This window comes from Excalfactoria chinensis, chromosome 1 (genome assembly GCF_039878825.1).
Source record: "Excalfactoria chinensis isolate bCotChi1 chromosome 1, bCotChi1.hap2, whole genome shotgun sequence".
NCBI lineage: Eukaryota > Metazoa > Chordata > Aves > Galliformes > Phasianidae > Excalfactoria > Excalfactoria chinensis.
In genome coordinates this window covers 44402381-44415972 of record NC_092825.1, presented here as the reverse complement: position 1 = coordinate 44415972, position 13592 = coordinate 44402381, and the positions used below count along the sequence as shown (strand labels likewise).

Genomic DNA, 13592 nt, shown 5'->3' with positions numbered 1-13592 from the left:
TTCTACAGTCTGAGATATTTTTAGCCATTTTTGAGATTTAGACCCTTAATATTCTTACTGTTTTATTTCTACTCCCTAGCAAGAAATTTTGCAAAAAAGCAGCACCATTTCTTCAATATTACTTTTCTTCTCGAGCCCTAGTCACCCCTGTGGCTCTCCACTGGACTCTTTCTAGAAGGCAGAGGCAAACAACCTTGTGTCTCATCTTAAGTATCTGAAAAATACTGCTCAGATCAGAAACAGATGCTTTATCAAGGTTAGCAATTGAAGAAGTGTGCCATCAGTGCAAATGCCAGAACATACGTTTTCTATTTTTTTGACTTTTGTCTTGGGACCAGTACAACTTTATCAGTGGCATAGGTAATGGGATCGAGTGTACCATCAGCAAGTTTGCTGATGACACCAAACAGTGATACGGTTGATACAACAGGAGGAAGGGATGCCATCCAGAGGGACCTTGGTTAACTCGAAGGAAAGGCCCATGTGAACCTAATGAGGTTCAACAAAAGAAAGTGCAAGGTTTCACACTTAGGTTGGGATAATCCCAGATATTAATACAGACTGGGAGAAGAACTCCTTGTGAGTAGGCCTCCTGTGACAGATTTAGGAGTCCTGGTAGATGAAAAACTTAACATGAGCCAGCAGTGTGTGCTTGCAGCCTGGAAGGACGGCAGTGTCCTGATCTGTATAAGAAAAGTGGTGGCCAGCAGGGAGAGGGTGGTGATTGTCCCTCTCTGCACTTGTGAGGTCCCACCTGGAATGTTGTGTCTGGAGCCAGCTGTACAGGAAATATGTCAAGCTATTGGAGAAAGTCCAGAAGATGACTGTGAAGGTAGTCAAAGGGCTGGAGCACCTCTCCTATGAAGGCAGGCTGAAGGAGCTGGGCTTATTCAGTCTGTAAAAGAAAAAGCTGTAGGGAATTTTTTTCCCCATTATTTGTAGGGAAATTATAAACAGGAGAGAAATCAACTTTTTACAAGGGTAGACAGTGATAAGACAAAGGGGAATGGTTTTAAACTAGAGAAGAGAAGAGTTAGATTAGATGTCAGGATAAAGTTTTTCACTGAGAGGGTGGTGAGTTGCTGGAACAGGCTGCCCAGAAAGCTTGTGGATGTACCATCCCTGGAGGTGTTCAGGACCAGGTTGGACTGGACCTTGTACAACCTGATCTAGTACTTGATCTAGCATTTGGCAACCCTGCCTGTGGCAGCAGGTTGGAACTTGATGATCCTTGAGGTCTTTTCCAACCCAAGTCATTCTATGATTCTGTACTTCTACTTGGGGACACTTAAGCAAATCCTTTATTGTATCTAGAAGTGTCAAAATTGTTGAGCAGCCTCTCCATTTAGAAGTAGCACTTTAAAAATTCATTATTTTTCCAGTCTCTTTTGCATTGTCAATTGGTAAGCTTTGTTCCTAGTTGGTGAAGGACTTTCCTATTCATTCCTTCTCATTCCTTCTTTGCTTTTGATGTATGAAATATCATCAGTGGAACAATTAACTAGATTTCATTAGAATCTTCCAGGCTGGATGTGGCTCTGGGCAGCCTGGTCTAGTGGCTGGAGACCCAGTGCATAGCAGGGGGCTTGAAACTAGATGATCATTATGGTCCTTTTCAACCCAGGCCATTCTACAATTTATCAAATGGATTTGGTATCAAGAGCTCATCTGTTATATTCATGTTGGTTTGCACAGATTTTAGTTATTAAGTGTCACCAAATTTTCTTTTTTTCCTGTTCCCTGCTGTACTGTGTTGTCAAATTAACAGGCACTTTCTGAGAACAGCCACATCCCACTCAACTGCTATCTTTCTCCTGCAAGAAGAGATTACCACAGAATTTCTCAATGCAATTATATGTGAGCTGTCTGCAAAATTACATTTTGCATCAATATCCATTCATTTTGAAGAATTTATTATGAAAGATTGCTTGAGTCTTACAAAGTTTTGCTGATTTTTTATTCTTTTTACTGCATGGCAGATTTGAGATATTGTAACAGAATTTTAGCTTGAACCTGGGTGTTGAAATAGTCCAGTGTATCCCTAGGGGGATGCTGAACATTATTTTTTTTAATCCATAAATCTGTAAACCTATGTCAGTTTTCTGGAGAATTCTTATTTTGAAGAGCAGGTATAAGTCACATTCTTGTGCTGTGAAATGCGATGTTTCATGAAACTCTGTCTGTCATTAAGATATCTAGGAACCATTCCTTATATAGTCACATAGAAAGAAATCCTCATGGAAACAGCATTATGGAGGTGGCAGTTGCAGCTTTGTATTTTTGTCTGAGCTGAATCTTGCAGTTAAAGATTAACCCTGTGTGATCTATGTAAAAGTTACATTTCTGCATTTCTGACTGCCTGAAATGCAGAATGCACTGCACAAGGAAAAACAAACAAACAAACAAACAAAAAACAGCTCTACAAAAATATAATGTACTTGCACTGCATTGTACTCCTATTTCTGAAATTCTGAGCAAAAGCTATATTTGAATATTGTAATGCGCTTAGAATTAGTAATAATTCCTAGCTAATATCCTTCTTTACTGAAAGCTTTTTACTCCATTAGAGCCTGGCAAGTTGTGTTCAGAAAACTCCATACCAAACTGTTTATAACCTCAAAATCTTTGTTATCTTCTGTAGTTCCTGATGAGTCAGTGCAAAACAGATTATAAAACATGGACATTTAGAATTTTAGGAAGGTAGCAATAGTCAGTAGAATCCTTCTGTACACAGTCAAGAGCAGACTGTACTGTTTCATGATTGATTTGGCAGCTATGAAGCTACTAAGAGCAAACACACAATGCACAGAGACTTTTATTAGGATTCTCAAGGGACTACATGGCTTTGCGAAGCTGGTAGCATTGGAACCTGGGCACAGAGACTGGAAGCAATTGACAACAACCTTGCAAACCAGCTTCTGGTGGTACCATTAAATTTAGAAGGAAGGAGAAGGAGAATCAGTCTGGTTGGACACTGTTGTTCAGTTTCTGTGCTGTTGCTGTTGACAGCAGAAACCAGTATTCTTCGTTAGTTGTTTAGTAATCATGTTGTTGTATCTCACACAGGCTCATGGTACCTTGCTATAAGATTAACCTAGAGTGAGAAAATGTAGCGCTACCTCATCAAAGATATTTGCAGACAACATAACCACCACAAACGATCTGGATCTTGATCAGATCATCATGCTGTTTGCTGTGAAATAATGTCATACTCAAGAGAGAGTTCAGCGTAGAGAAGAGAAGGCTCTGAGGGGACATTACAGCGTCATTCCAGTACCTGAAGGGGGCCTATTGGAAAACCGGGTAGGGACATTTTATAAGGACATATAGCAACAGGACAAGGGGAAATGGATTTAAACTGGAAGAGAGTAGATTTAGATTAGATATTAGGAAGAAATTCTTTACTATGAGGATAGTGAGATGCTGGAACAGGTTGCCCAGCAAGGTTGTGGATGTCCCCTCCCTGGAAGGTCAGGCTGCATGGGGCTCTGAACAACCTGGTCTAGAGGGAGGTGACCCTGCCTATTGCAGGGAGGTTGGAACTAGAGATCTTAATGGCCCCAACCCAAACCATTCTATGATTCTATGATTCTAAGCATATTGCTATTTCAATCTTTAAATCTTCTGTCTTACATGTATTCTTGTTGAGTGTCCCATTTTATGAATTCACATTGACAATACAACCAAGGTCACAAGTGAAGGTGTGTCCAAGGTATGTCCAAAGCAATCTTTACTATGAAAATAACATGATGTTTCTTACCATCCATCTATTTCAAATGGTTCCAACTTACATAAGTGGTAGGAAGGGACAAAGAGTGTACTCTCCAGTAATTACCCAGGTGTGACTACCTACCAATGCAGTGTGGGGATCAGATAGTCGAGATTATGCTTTTTTGGACAGATGCTACATAAGTGCAGTGTATACTCCTAAAAACATCTTTTCAGATAAAAAAAGAACAGAGCATGATTATATTACTCGTGCTGGTTTCACAAATGGTTGTTACCATAACCATAGAACAAATTTCTAGTGGATTTTTATTTTACATTAGAAACTCGTGCCATGGCAACAGCAATGCCTGTTAAAGATGTAACTCACGTTTTATTTATTACAGCTCTTTCATTACTACTATTAATAACTGTGGTTCTACTGAATGTATTTCAATTTTGAGCATGGAATCCCTTGAGATGCAAATGTGAATAACCTGATTTCCAAGTTTACATGAATGCAAAATTTTTAAGTGAGAAATGATATTCCACAGAGATCCACACATGTACCACAAGCAACTGTGCTGGGGTGAACCAGTGTGTAAATAGCTGATTGAATTGCAGTCTGCTGCCCAAATGGCAGCATGATAATAGCAATACTTATCCATAGCTTTGAGATTATGGTAGAACTGAGTTATTTTTGTTCCAAATGTAAATCTGTTCCATGTGATACAGATATGGCGGTATCACAGTGATTTTCATAAGTAATGGAAAAGCTGTGGGTGCGCTTGTAATGACACTAAAGTTCTATTTATGTTTTGGTATTTAGGGTAATATTTACAAGTAAAAAGATAAGAAGGGATGACAAACAGTATATAATCTTTCTCTGTTGGATTTTATTTATTTATTTATTTAAGATTATGAAAATAAACATTGATGCAAAAGGAAGTAAAACAGTTTTTAATAGGAAACTTCTTTCCATCAGAATTTGATTCAAGAGCTTTACCTTCTCTGCTTGTTTTCTTTCCCAGTATCCTCATATCTTCCATTTATGCAAAAGACTGTGAAAAAGCAAAACTATTAAAATTACAAACTGTTCACTGAATATTGATCTGTGTAATACAGTTTCATGCAGTATTCTTTGCTAATACCATTTGAGTTCATTCTAAAAGACAAAACAAACAAAAATGAATCACAGAATCACAGAATCACAGAATTATAGGGGTTGGAAGGGACCTCTAGAGATCATCGAGTCCAACCCCCCTGCCAAAGCAGGCTCCCTACACCACGTCGCACAGGTAGGCGTCCAGGCGGGTCTTGAATATCTCCAGAGAAGGAGTCTCCACCACCTCCCTGGGCAGCCTGTTCCAGTGCTCCGTCACCCTCACCATAAAGAAGTTCTTGCGCACATTCGTGCGGAACTTCCTATGCTGGAGTTTCAGCCCATTGCCCCTAGTCCTGTCCCCACGCACTACTGAAAAGAGACCAGCCTCGCCACTATAGCTCCCACACCTCAGGTATTTATAAACCTGGATCAAGTCCCCTCTCAGCCTTCTTTTCTCAAGGCTAAACAGACCCAGTTCCCTAAGTCTCTCCTCATAGGGGAGATGCTCCAGGCCCTTCACCATCTTTGTGGCCCTCCGCTGGACTCTTTCCAAGAGATCCCTGTCTTTTTTGTACTGGGGAGCCCAGAACTGGACACAGTATTCCAGATGAGGCCTCACCAGGGCAGAGTAGAGGGGGAGGATCACCTCCCTTGACCTGCTGGCTACGCTCTTTTTAATGCACCCCAGAAAATGAAAGCAACTGATGAAAAGGTTCAGAAGCATAGGAATGGACAGCCTGAATTTCTAAGATGTATAGATTTAAGATTAAGATTTAAGATTAATTCCAACCACATTGGCAGCTTATTAAATTGATCTTTCCAGTGCACAGTGATATTCAAAATAGAAGAATAATTTTTATATGTTTGAAAAAAAAATACAGGAAATAATAAACAAAATACCACATTTTGAAAGCTAAGAAAAGAAAAATCATTTCATGTAAGTTTTTTTTTAGTCATGGTTGCTTTGAAGTTCTTGGGACTGAGATCTTGTTAGGAGGTTCACATGGGCAGTGAAGACATGTAGTTGCAGTTTTAGAGATACTATAATTTGAATAAGATTCTTCGTATCTCTCATGCTTCAATTACGGAAACAATAAATACTGATTTGTAAGAAAACAACAACAACAACAATAAAAACCTTACTCTAGAAAATTATGATATTTCATTGCAAGGATATATGTATACAGTTTAACTCTGTGACTGATTTAGACCAATTCAGTGAGTAATATGCTACTATATTGCATATAGCAATGATATGGTCCAGTTCAATATTATTTTTATTTTATATCAGCTCCAGTAGGAAATGAAAAGAATATTATGAAACTATATTAAAAGACATTTAAGGATTAAGTTAGAAATTCAAAGATCAGAAGATTTATAGTTTTAATTGGATAACAGAAGACTTGTTTTGAAGGGAACTCTCAAGGTCATCTAATCCAGTACTCTGTTTGGATCATCAGATCAGACAAGATCTTTCCTAGCCAACCTTTGAAAACCTCCACAGATGGAGACACCACCTGTCTGGATAATCTGTTCTAGGACTATGGTGCTGCAGGCATGCTGAATACTTCTTAGCATTCATCATAACTGCATGCTATATTTTCTTGACAACCCCGGTCCTTTTTATTGCCCAGTACAGCTTTGGTCTGCATTGTTCAAAATCACGGGGTGAAGGAAGTCTGTGTAGCTATGAGATCTTTGCTTCCTTTGTAATACAGTTATCAAAGTTCTTAGTAAAAATTAAAGATATCAAGGAAATCAGATGACAGCAGTGGCAGCTGAATACTACACAGAGAATATTCCATCTCTGCTGGAGCTGTTTTTGATCAAGGCAAACCAAACTTCATCCAAGTAGTCATTAACAGCAAATTAACAGCAAATGTTTTTTGAATGCTGAATTTGAGACTGTAAGGGGTCTGACTTATAGAAATACAGATGTCAATAACAACTCAGAGAAATTTTTGTATTCTATAAAATTAAATATCAGGGACAAAGCAAATGTCAAAGAATATAAAATCAAATGCCCCAAATCTGTGGATATTTTCAGCATGATCTTGTTGTGCCTTATTTTCAGTTTGTCAAATTAAAATGTTATCACATTATGGCCTCACTATATAAAGATATGTGAATTCATATTTGTGAACTATGTGGATAATCATCATACAAAAGTTTCATGAAGTGCTGACAAATTTGTCATTTTAAGAAGGATTTCAATGATATGCAGTAAGTAGACAATAAGTCTACCCTTTTTGAACAAGGAAAGTATGTTGAATTGCTTCTTCTCCACTAAGCAAACTTCAGTCTAAACACTAGATGAAACAAGAAGTTGTTTGTTGTGTGTTTTTTAATAGCAGGTGATTATGTGAAAAGTGAAAAACAATGTTAACACAGAAGACTAGATGTTACACAGGCAATGTTTCCATCTTTCCTGTCTTAAAGTATTTGCATTTACATCTTGATGCCCTGATGTTTTTTTAAAGATGAAAGTTAGAGGTACATAATTATGTTCAAGAATATACATATTCTTATGTGTGCAGTACAGTAACAACTGTGCTTAGAGATCATGCTGCACTCAATATGTTTATAATCTTTCTGTACATTGCAAAGTTCTTCCACTTCAACTAGCATAATAAATGAAAATAATATTTTGATATGGTGTCACTGCACCACTGCTGTAATGAAGTGAGATACACTTTATAGTGGCCGCTACATATATTTAATGACCACAGAAGAATGAGATTACTCAGAAAAAAATTTGTCTGTAGGAGTAAAGTGAAAACCAGGGCATGAGATGACATTGGCAGTGGACAGTCTGTACTGTTAAACTCTTATGTGGATTTTGGCAAGATTTATCTAAGACTGAGTAGTACCCACCTAGACAGTGCCAGGATGTAGCTCAAATTTTAACTGAAGTTGGAGACCGTTCCCAATAACTGAATGTGCCAGCTGTCTTGGACATTAAACAAAGAATTCCTCTAGATCCTAGGAATAATGTTTAGCCATTTTTATTTACTAGTTTAGATGTAGAAAAGATATTACTGAAGTTTGTGTAGATATTAGTGAAATCCTTGACATACAGGTGATTTACTGTTCCTTCTTTCTTTCCTGAAAAGCACATCTGTTTCTTATGTGAAATCAGTAGACAGCTGTAAGACATGTCTCTGAAACAGTGGAATAGGATTCAGTTGATTATTAAGATGTCTGAATGCAGGTTGTAGTCACTGGTAATCTAGTCAATACAGTTAACAGAGAGTAATGCAGAGAGTAATAATTGTGAAGTAAATAAATGAGAAAATAAATATGTAAGAGTAAATAAATGTCGAGGTTGGTGGTCCTGCCTGTGGTGGGGGGATTGGAGATTCACGATCCTTGTAAGCCCTTCCAACACAGGCCATTCTGTGATTCTGTGTAATTCTGTAATACAGAGAGTAATTCATTTAACCACAATAGTCAGTTCAAACTCTCTAGGATCCACTGACTTTGTCAAACTGGTCAGAGACTATGGTGGAAGCTTACATAGTCTTACAGATATATAGAAAGAGATGTCTTAATCTAAAGTTGAATCTCAGCTACTGAATTTTTCATGAAAATTAAAAACATCAAAATCAATCATTGTATCATTAATATCTTTCATACCACGTTTGTGTTCTAAAACGTAGACTTGCAATGAATTCAGTAACTTTCAGTTATGAAAGAAAGAATGTTCTAAGTCCTCCTTTTCCCATGTTCTTTAGCCCCAAACTGTTTCTTCTGGAGTTAACAATTCCTTATGCCCTGTAGCATCTCATATTTAGCCTTTCAACATTACACACATATCTTTTTCCTTGCAAAGAATCTGAAATATATATTTTACACAATTCTTCTTCAATGAGAAAATTAGATTTTCATAGGTTACATTCTTTATCTTGATCAGAATTTTACAATGTTAGTTTAATAAATGCCATAAGCATGCAATTTTAAATTTTCAAGATGCTGACTAGAAGAGCTACTGGTAATTTGAAGTGCATACCAGAATATTTCTCCTACCATATGTATGTCCAATACTATCATATTTTACATATATTGAAATTTGTTGTGTTTTTTCAAGCAGATACTTTAGCAGATAATGGAAAACTACTCACATTCTTTGCAAATTGTGACCATACTATCCTTGAATCCTTCTGGTGGCTGTTGCTGTGCATACAGTTCTCCAGTTAAGAGTTTACTATATGGATACATGGAACTTCTAGCAAGAATGAGGTGTCATGTCTCATGACATAGTTTCTGAAGATGCAACTGTTAGTGAGGTTACATTTATTTGGAATAGAATACGCTCACTTAATGCCACATGGATAGCGTGATGCTATCCATAAGAACACTTCAAATGATAAATTAGAAAAAGGCACACATAGAAAAAGGTCCCAATAATTTTCTTCTGGTCCTTACAGAATCAGATAGAAAAAAAGAACTGTACACTGAGAATTCTGTCAAAAAGTGTGTTTTTCAGTAGTGCATTCTTTTTCTGCTAAATTGATTATAAAACTTTATTCCGTTCTTAAGAAAAATACTGATTTGCAATTATTTTACAAAGATTTTTATAATTCTGAAGCTATTCTTGTAAGTTTCTTTAAATAAAAATACTCAGAATCTGTTCTCTAGAGAGTGTCTGTAAAAAGGCATAATGGAGTAAATTCACTATTTCTTTAATAATGACTTTTAAAAATATATTAGCAGCCCTCCTAACAATACAGATTTTTATGTGTTCTATTACCTACAAAGGAACTGGCTAATTCCTTATGCAAAGTTGTATAATTCAAAGGCATTTCATCTCAGTAACTAATTAAAAGAGACACCTCAAACTGATAGAATAAGAATTAACTGTTTTATTTTATAAATTTACTTTTTCCTGGAATGTATGTGTAGTGCTGAGTAGTTTTGGCTGTCTTTCAACAAGTCAGGATAAATTAATCAAGTTCAAGGAGAATAGTAAATCAACTCTTGTCATAAGTATCTTTTCTTTCGGAATAAAAAATAATTAAAAAAAAAAAAAAAAAAGAAAAAACAGGAAGCATAAAAAATAATTTTTCAAAGTAAGTTTTTTCTACTTGTGGTATTTTATCACCTTCCCCCCCCCCCCCCCCTTTTATTTTTTTTCTTACAAGATATTCTCTTTCATTTCAGAGCGTCTCTGTCAGGGAGAAAAATCCACTGAAAGTGAGCTTCCTGAAGGACACCCCACTGAGCAATTTGCAGGTTTACTTCATGGATCATCACCTGCATGTGACCCACCTGATAACCCACTCCAGCTGTACAGCAAAAGAAACCAGTGCACTGGTCCACTGGACAAAAGCATTTTGAGCAAGAGCACAATACAGCAGATGCAGCTACGGAAAGAAAGCAACACTGACCCTCCTGTTAAGAAAAAAAAGCCACCAGTTGTAAACAGAACCATATTTCACTCTAAAACTAAACCACTAGAAAATAATACACTGGTTGGCACATCAACAAGGATAAGTGAACAGTGGGTGATTACTACTGGAGGATTTGTTGAGCGAGCATGCACACTTGGGAGAATACGATCTTTACCAAAGACTTTGCTGGAAATGCATTTGTGCAAAAATGTTTCAAAATCTGATTCTAATCTTATCACTCGTCCACCAAGTGGCAAAAAAGCAAGAAGCAACTGGAGTGAACCCACACCAAGTCAGCAGTGCTCCAAAGGAAATTCTGAGAGAACGCCTTCTTTCACATCGGAATGGGAAGAAGTAAGTTCTGGCCATTTTTATAAGCAAATATTTAGTGTTGTGAAAATACTGTTATTTTTTCCATTTCAGAGATTAAACAACAAGTAGGTCTTCCACATAACAAATCCTGAGAATATATCATAGTGTAATGCAAGGTAGTTCAACAGCATTTTTATTCAAAATGCTGTATTTTTAATGATGTCTATTGTTTCCATAGTGAATGAAGTCAACTAGAAGTAATGCTATAATTTGTTGTGACACTGAATTTATTTTCTACCAGAGCCTCACTGTTGACACTAATAAAATCAGAAAAAGTATTGTAGCAATGACCATTATTTATATGTTCACTAATTATTTCCCACCACCACTCCTTTGAATGTATGATACACATACTTGCTCATACAAAAGACTTTATTTTAATTTTTACAGCTTGATTTAAAGGAAATTTTATACACTTTTCTCCTAACTTTTTTTCTTTCTACTGTGCTAAGTTTCAAAAAATATATGCAGTTCATCACAGACATGAAAACTCCCATCTTACTGAGGTAATTTAAGAATGGGGAGTGTTTGTATGTTTACTGCTATTACAGGGAAGCAAGCATTTACCTTTAAAACGACTGTCATGGGACTGTGTATGCATCTCCAGAGTACCACTTCTTTGTGTGTTCCGTACTTATGCACAATATAGTAGGTATTCGTTCAGACATAGTCAGTACAATGTAATTTACAATTATACAAATAAGCTTTGGGATGAAAGTAGTGCTGTTCCACAAGTGGTTTATGTGGGCACAGCTACATTTCACACCTATGCCAGTGGCCTTGGGGCAGACAGAAAAAAGGGAGCCAGGAAGTTTTCTGGAAATCTTAACATGAATGATTGAGTACTCCAAAACACAGGAAAAAATATATTTTTATGCATTAATATTACTGCCTAAGTTGTTTTCTAGTGAATCATATCAACCATCAAATAAACTAAGCCTATACAATTAAAATCTATATCTCCTTTGTATCCATGTACAGAAATATGACAAAGCAGTTTCAAAAACTGAGATGACCCTAATTATCAGTAGGACAGGAACTGTAGATAAAGAAACAATAGTTTCATCAGTGTCACGCTTTAGCTTTCAATGTGTTTAAAAATGTTTCAAAAAAAAAATCAAAGTGGAGAAGTTAATTGTCAACATTTGATTTTTGCATTGTTCAATCTTGCTTTTTTCTTAATGAGAGTAATAATGCCAGAATTTCACACATGAAAAACTAAAAATAATGAAGATGGCACTCAGCAACTGTTTTCACTGTTCGCTCTTTTGTAGATTGATAAAATCATGAGTTCCATAGATGCTGGAATTAATACTGGACTTGGAGAGATGAATGATCACACAACAAGTAAGGAAAAAAACTAACTCTTGTTTAATTATAACTTAGTTGTCTGTAGAGGAACCACAGATAAGATACTGCTAAGTAACCTACTGTGTTGAAATCATTTGAAAGTATTTGAATAACTATGAACAGAATCAATGTTGTTTACTTTTAGAGATGCATTAGGACCAGTATCCTGGAGCTGTTACTTTAAATAGCATATTGGAATCATTAATGTTGTTTTGAAATCTTACCAGAAAAATGCTTCTTCATAATGAAGCCCTTATGAAGCCCTTCAACTAGAGGGATATTTTTAATTTTTCTCGGCTGAATTTTTTTTTTTTTTTTTTTTTTTTTTTTTTTTTTATGATAGGATACTCAGTGTATATGTAGTCAAATAGCTGCTGTCCGTTTTTAAAGCTGGATAGGCTGAATAGCTGGGCTTAATAGAATGCAGTTCAAGAAGACCAAGTGCCATGTCCTGCTGTCCTGAACTTTTGCCACAAGAACCCCAGGAAACGTTAGAGGCTTAGGACAGAAGGGCTGGAAGACAGTGGAGAAGAAATGACCTGGTGGTACTGGTTGACACTTGGCTGAACATGAGCCAGCAGTGTGCCCGGGTAGCCAAGAAGGCCAATGGCATCCTGGCTTGTATCAAAAATAGTGCTTGCCAGCAGCAAAACGTGGAACTGATAATTCTCTGTACTTAGCCCTTGTGAGGCTGCACCTTGAGTACTGTATTCAGTTTTGGGCCCTCTCTACAAGACATGGAGGCCCCGGTGAATGTTCAGAGAAGGGCAGAGACCACCTCTTGCTCTAGACCCCTCACCAGAGAACTGGTGAGGGGTTTAGAGCACAGGTCTTATAGGGAGCGGCTGAGGGAACAGATTGTTCACTCTGGAGGAGGCTCAGGTAACCTTATCACTCTCTACAGCTACCTGAAGAGAGGCTGTGGTGAGATGGGGGTTGCCCTCTTCTCCCATGTAACTAGCAATAGGACTAGAGGGAATGGCCTTAAGTTGTGCCAGGGGAGATATAAGTTGGATGTTAGGAAAAATTCCTTCTCAGAGAGAGTGGTCAGGTGCTGGAACAGGTTGCCCAGGGAGGTGGTGGAGTCAGCATCTCTGGAGATGTTCAAGAGGTGTTAAGATGTTAAGATGCTGTAACGAAGGACATGGTTTAGTGGGAAATATTTGTGATAGATGGATGGTTGGAGTGGGCAATCTTAGAGGTGTTTTCCAACCTTGGTGATTCTATGATTCTATATTATCTAATGCTGTTTTGAGCAAATATTTGGCACAGTACTAAAAATATCACTGACAAGCCAGCAACTGGTGTTTGCAATGATGGGAAAATTTGCAACCTTCCCTGTTGCAAAAAATACATCTCATCCTTAGTGTGATGAATTCAAAGAACTCTAAGTTATGAATAGCTTGTTGGTGTGTTAGCATAAATCTGTGCAACTGTGCTGATAAGAATTTTGGAAGTATTTTACTATGTGTTTTTCCTAACTGATGGAAAGAAAACTGACAGGCACGGCTGAATAATTTGGTCCGGAGGCATGGTTATGTTAACTCACCTGTACCAGCACATTCCTGAGGCACAGTAATGTTAACTCACTTGTACTGGCATGTTACTGCTAGAAATTCCATGCAGTTCCATAGGTTTGTGCATCAGTCGGAAGACTACATACACATAAC

At 37.2% G+C, this 13592-nt stretch overlaps 1 protein-coding gene across 4 annotated transcripts in view; it reads left to right on the top strand.

Annotated features, from left to right (window-relative positions):
• ANKS1B (ankyrin repeat and sterile alpha motif domain containing 1B) overlaps positions 1-13592 on the top strand; it is a 397279-nt gene that overhangs the window by 172562 nt on the left and 211125 nt on the right. For all 4 annotated transcript variants that reach the window (XM_072327909.1, XM_072327887.1, XM_072327898.1 and 1 more), the window contains exons 13-14: positions 9971-10554; positions 11847-11919. In XM_072327909.1, coding sequence (XP_072184010.1) covers positions 9971-10554; positions 11847-11919 — 657 coding nt within the window. The remainder of the gene's footprint in view (positions 1-9970; positions 10555-11846; positions 11920-13592) is intronic.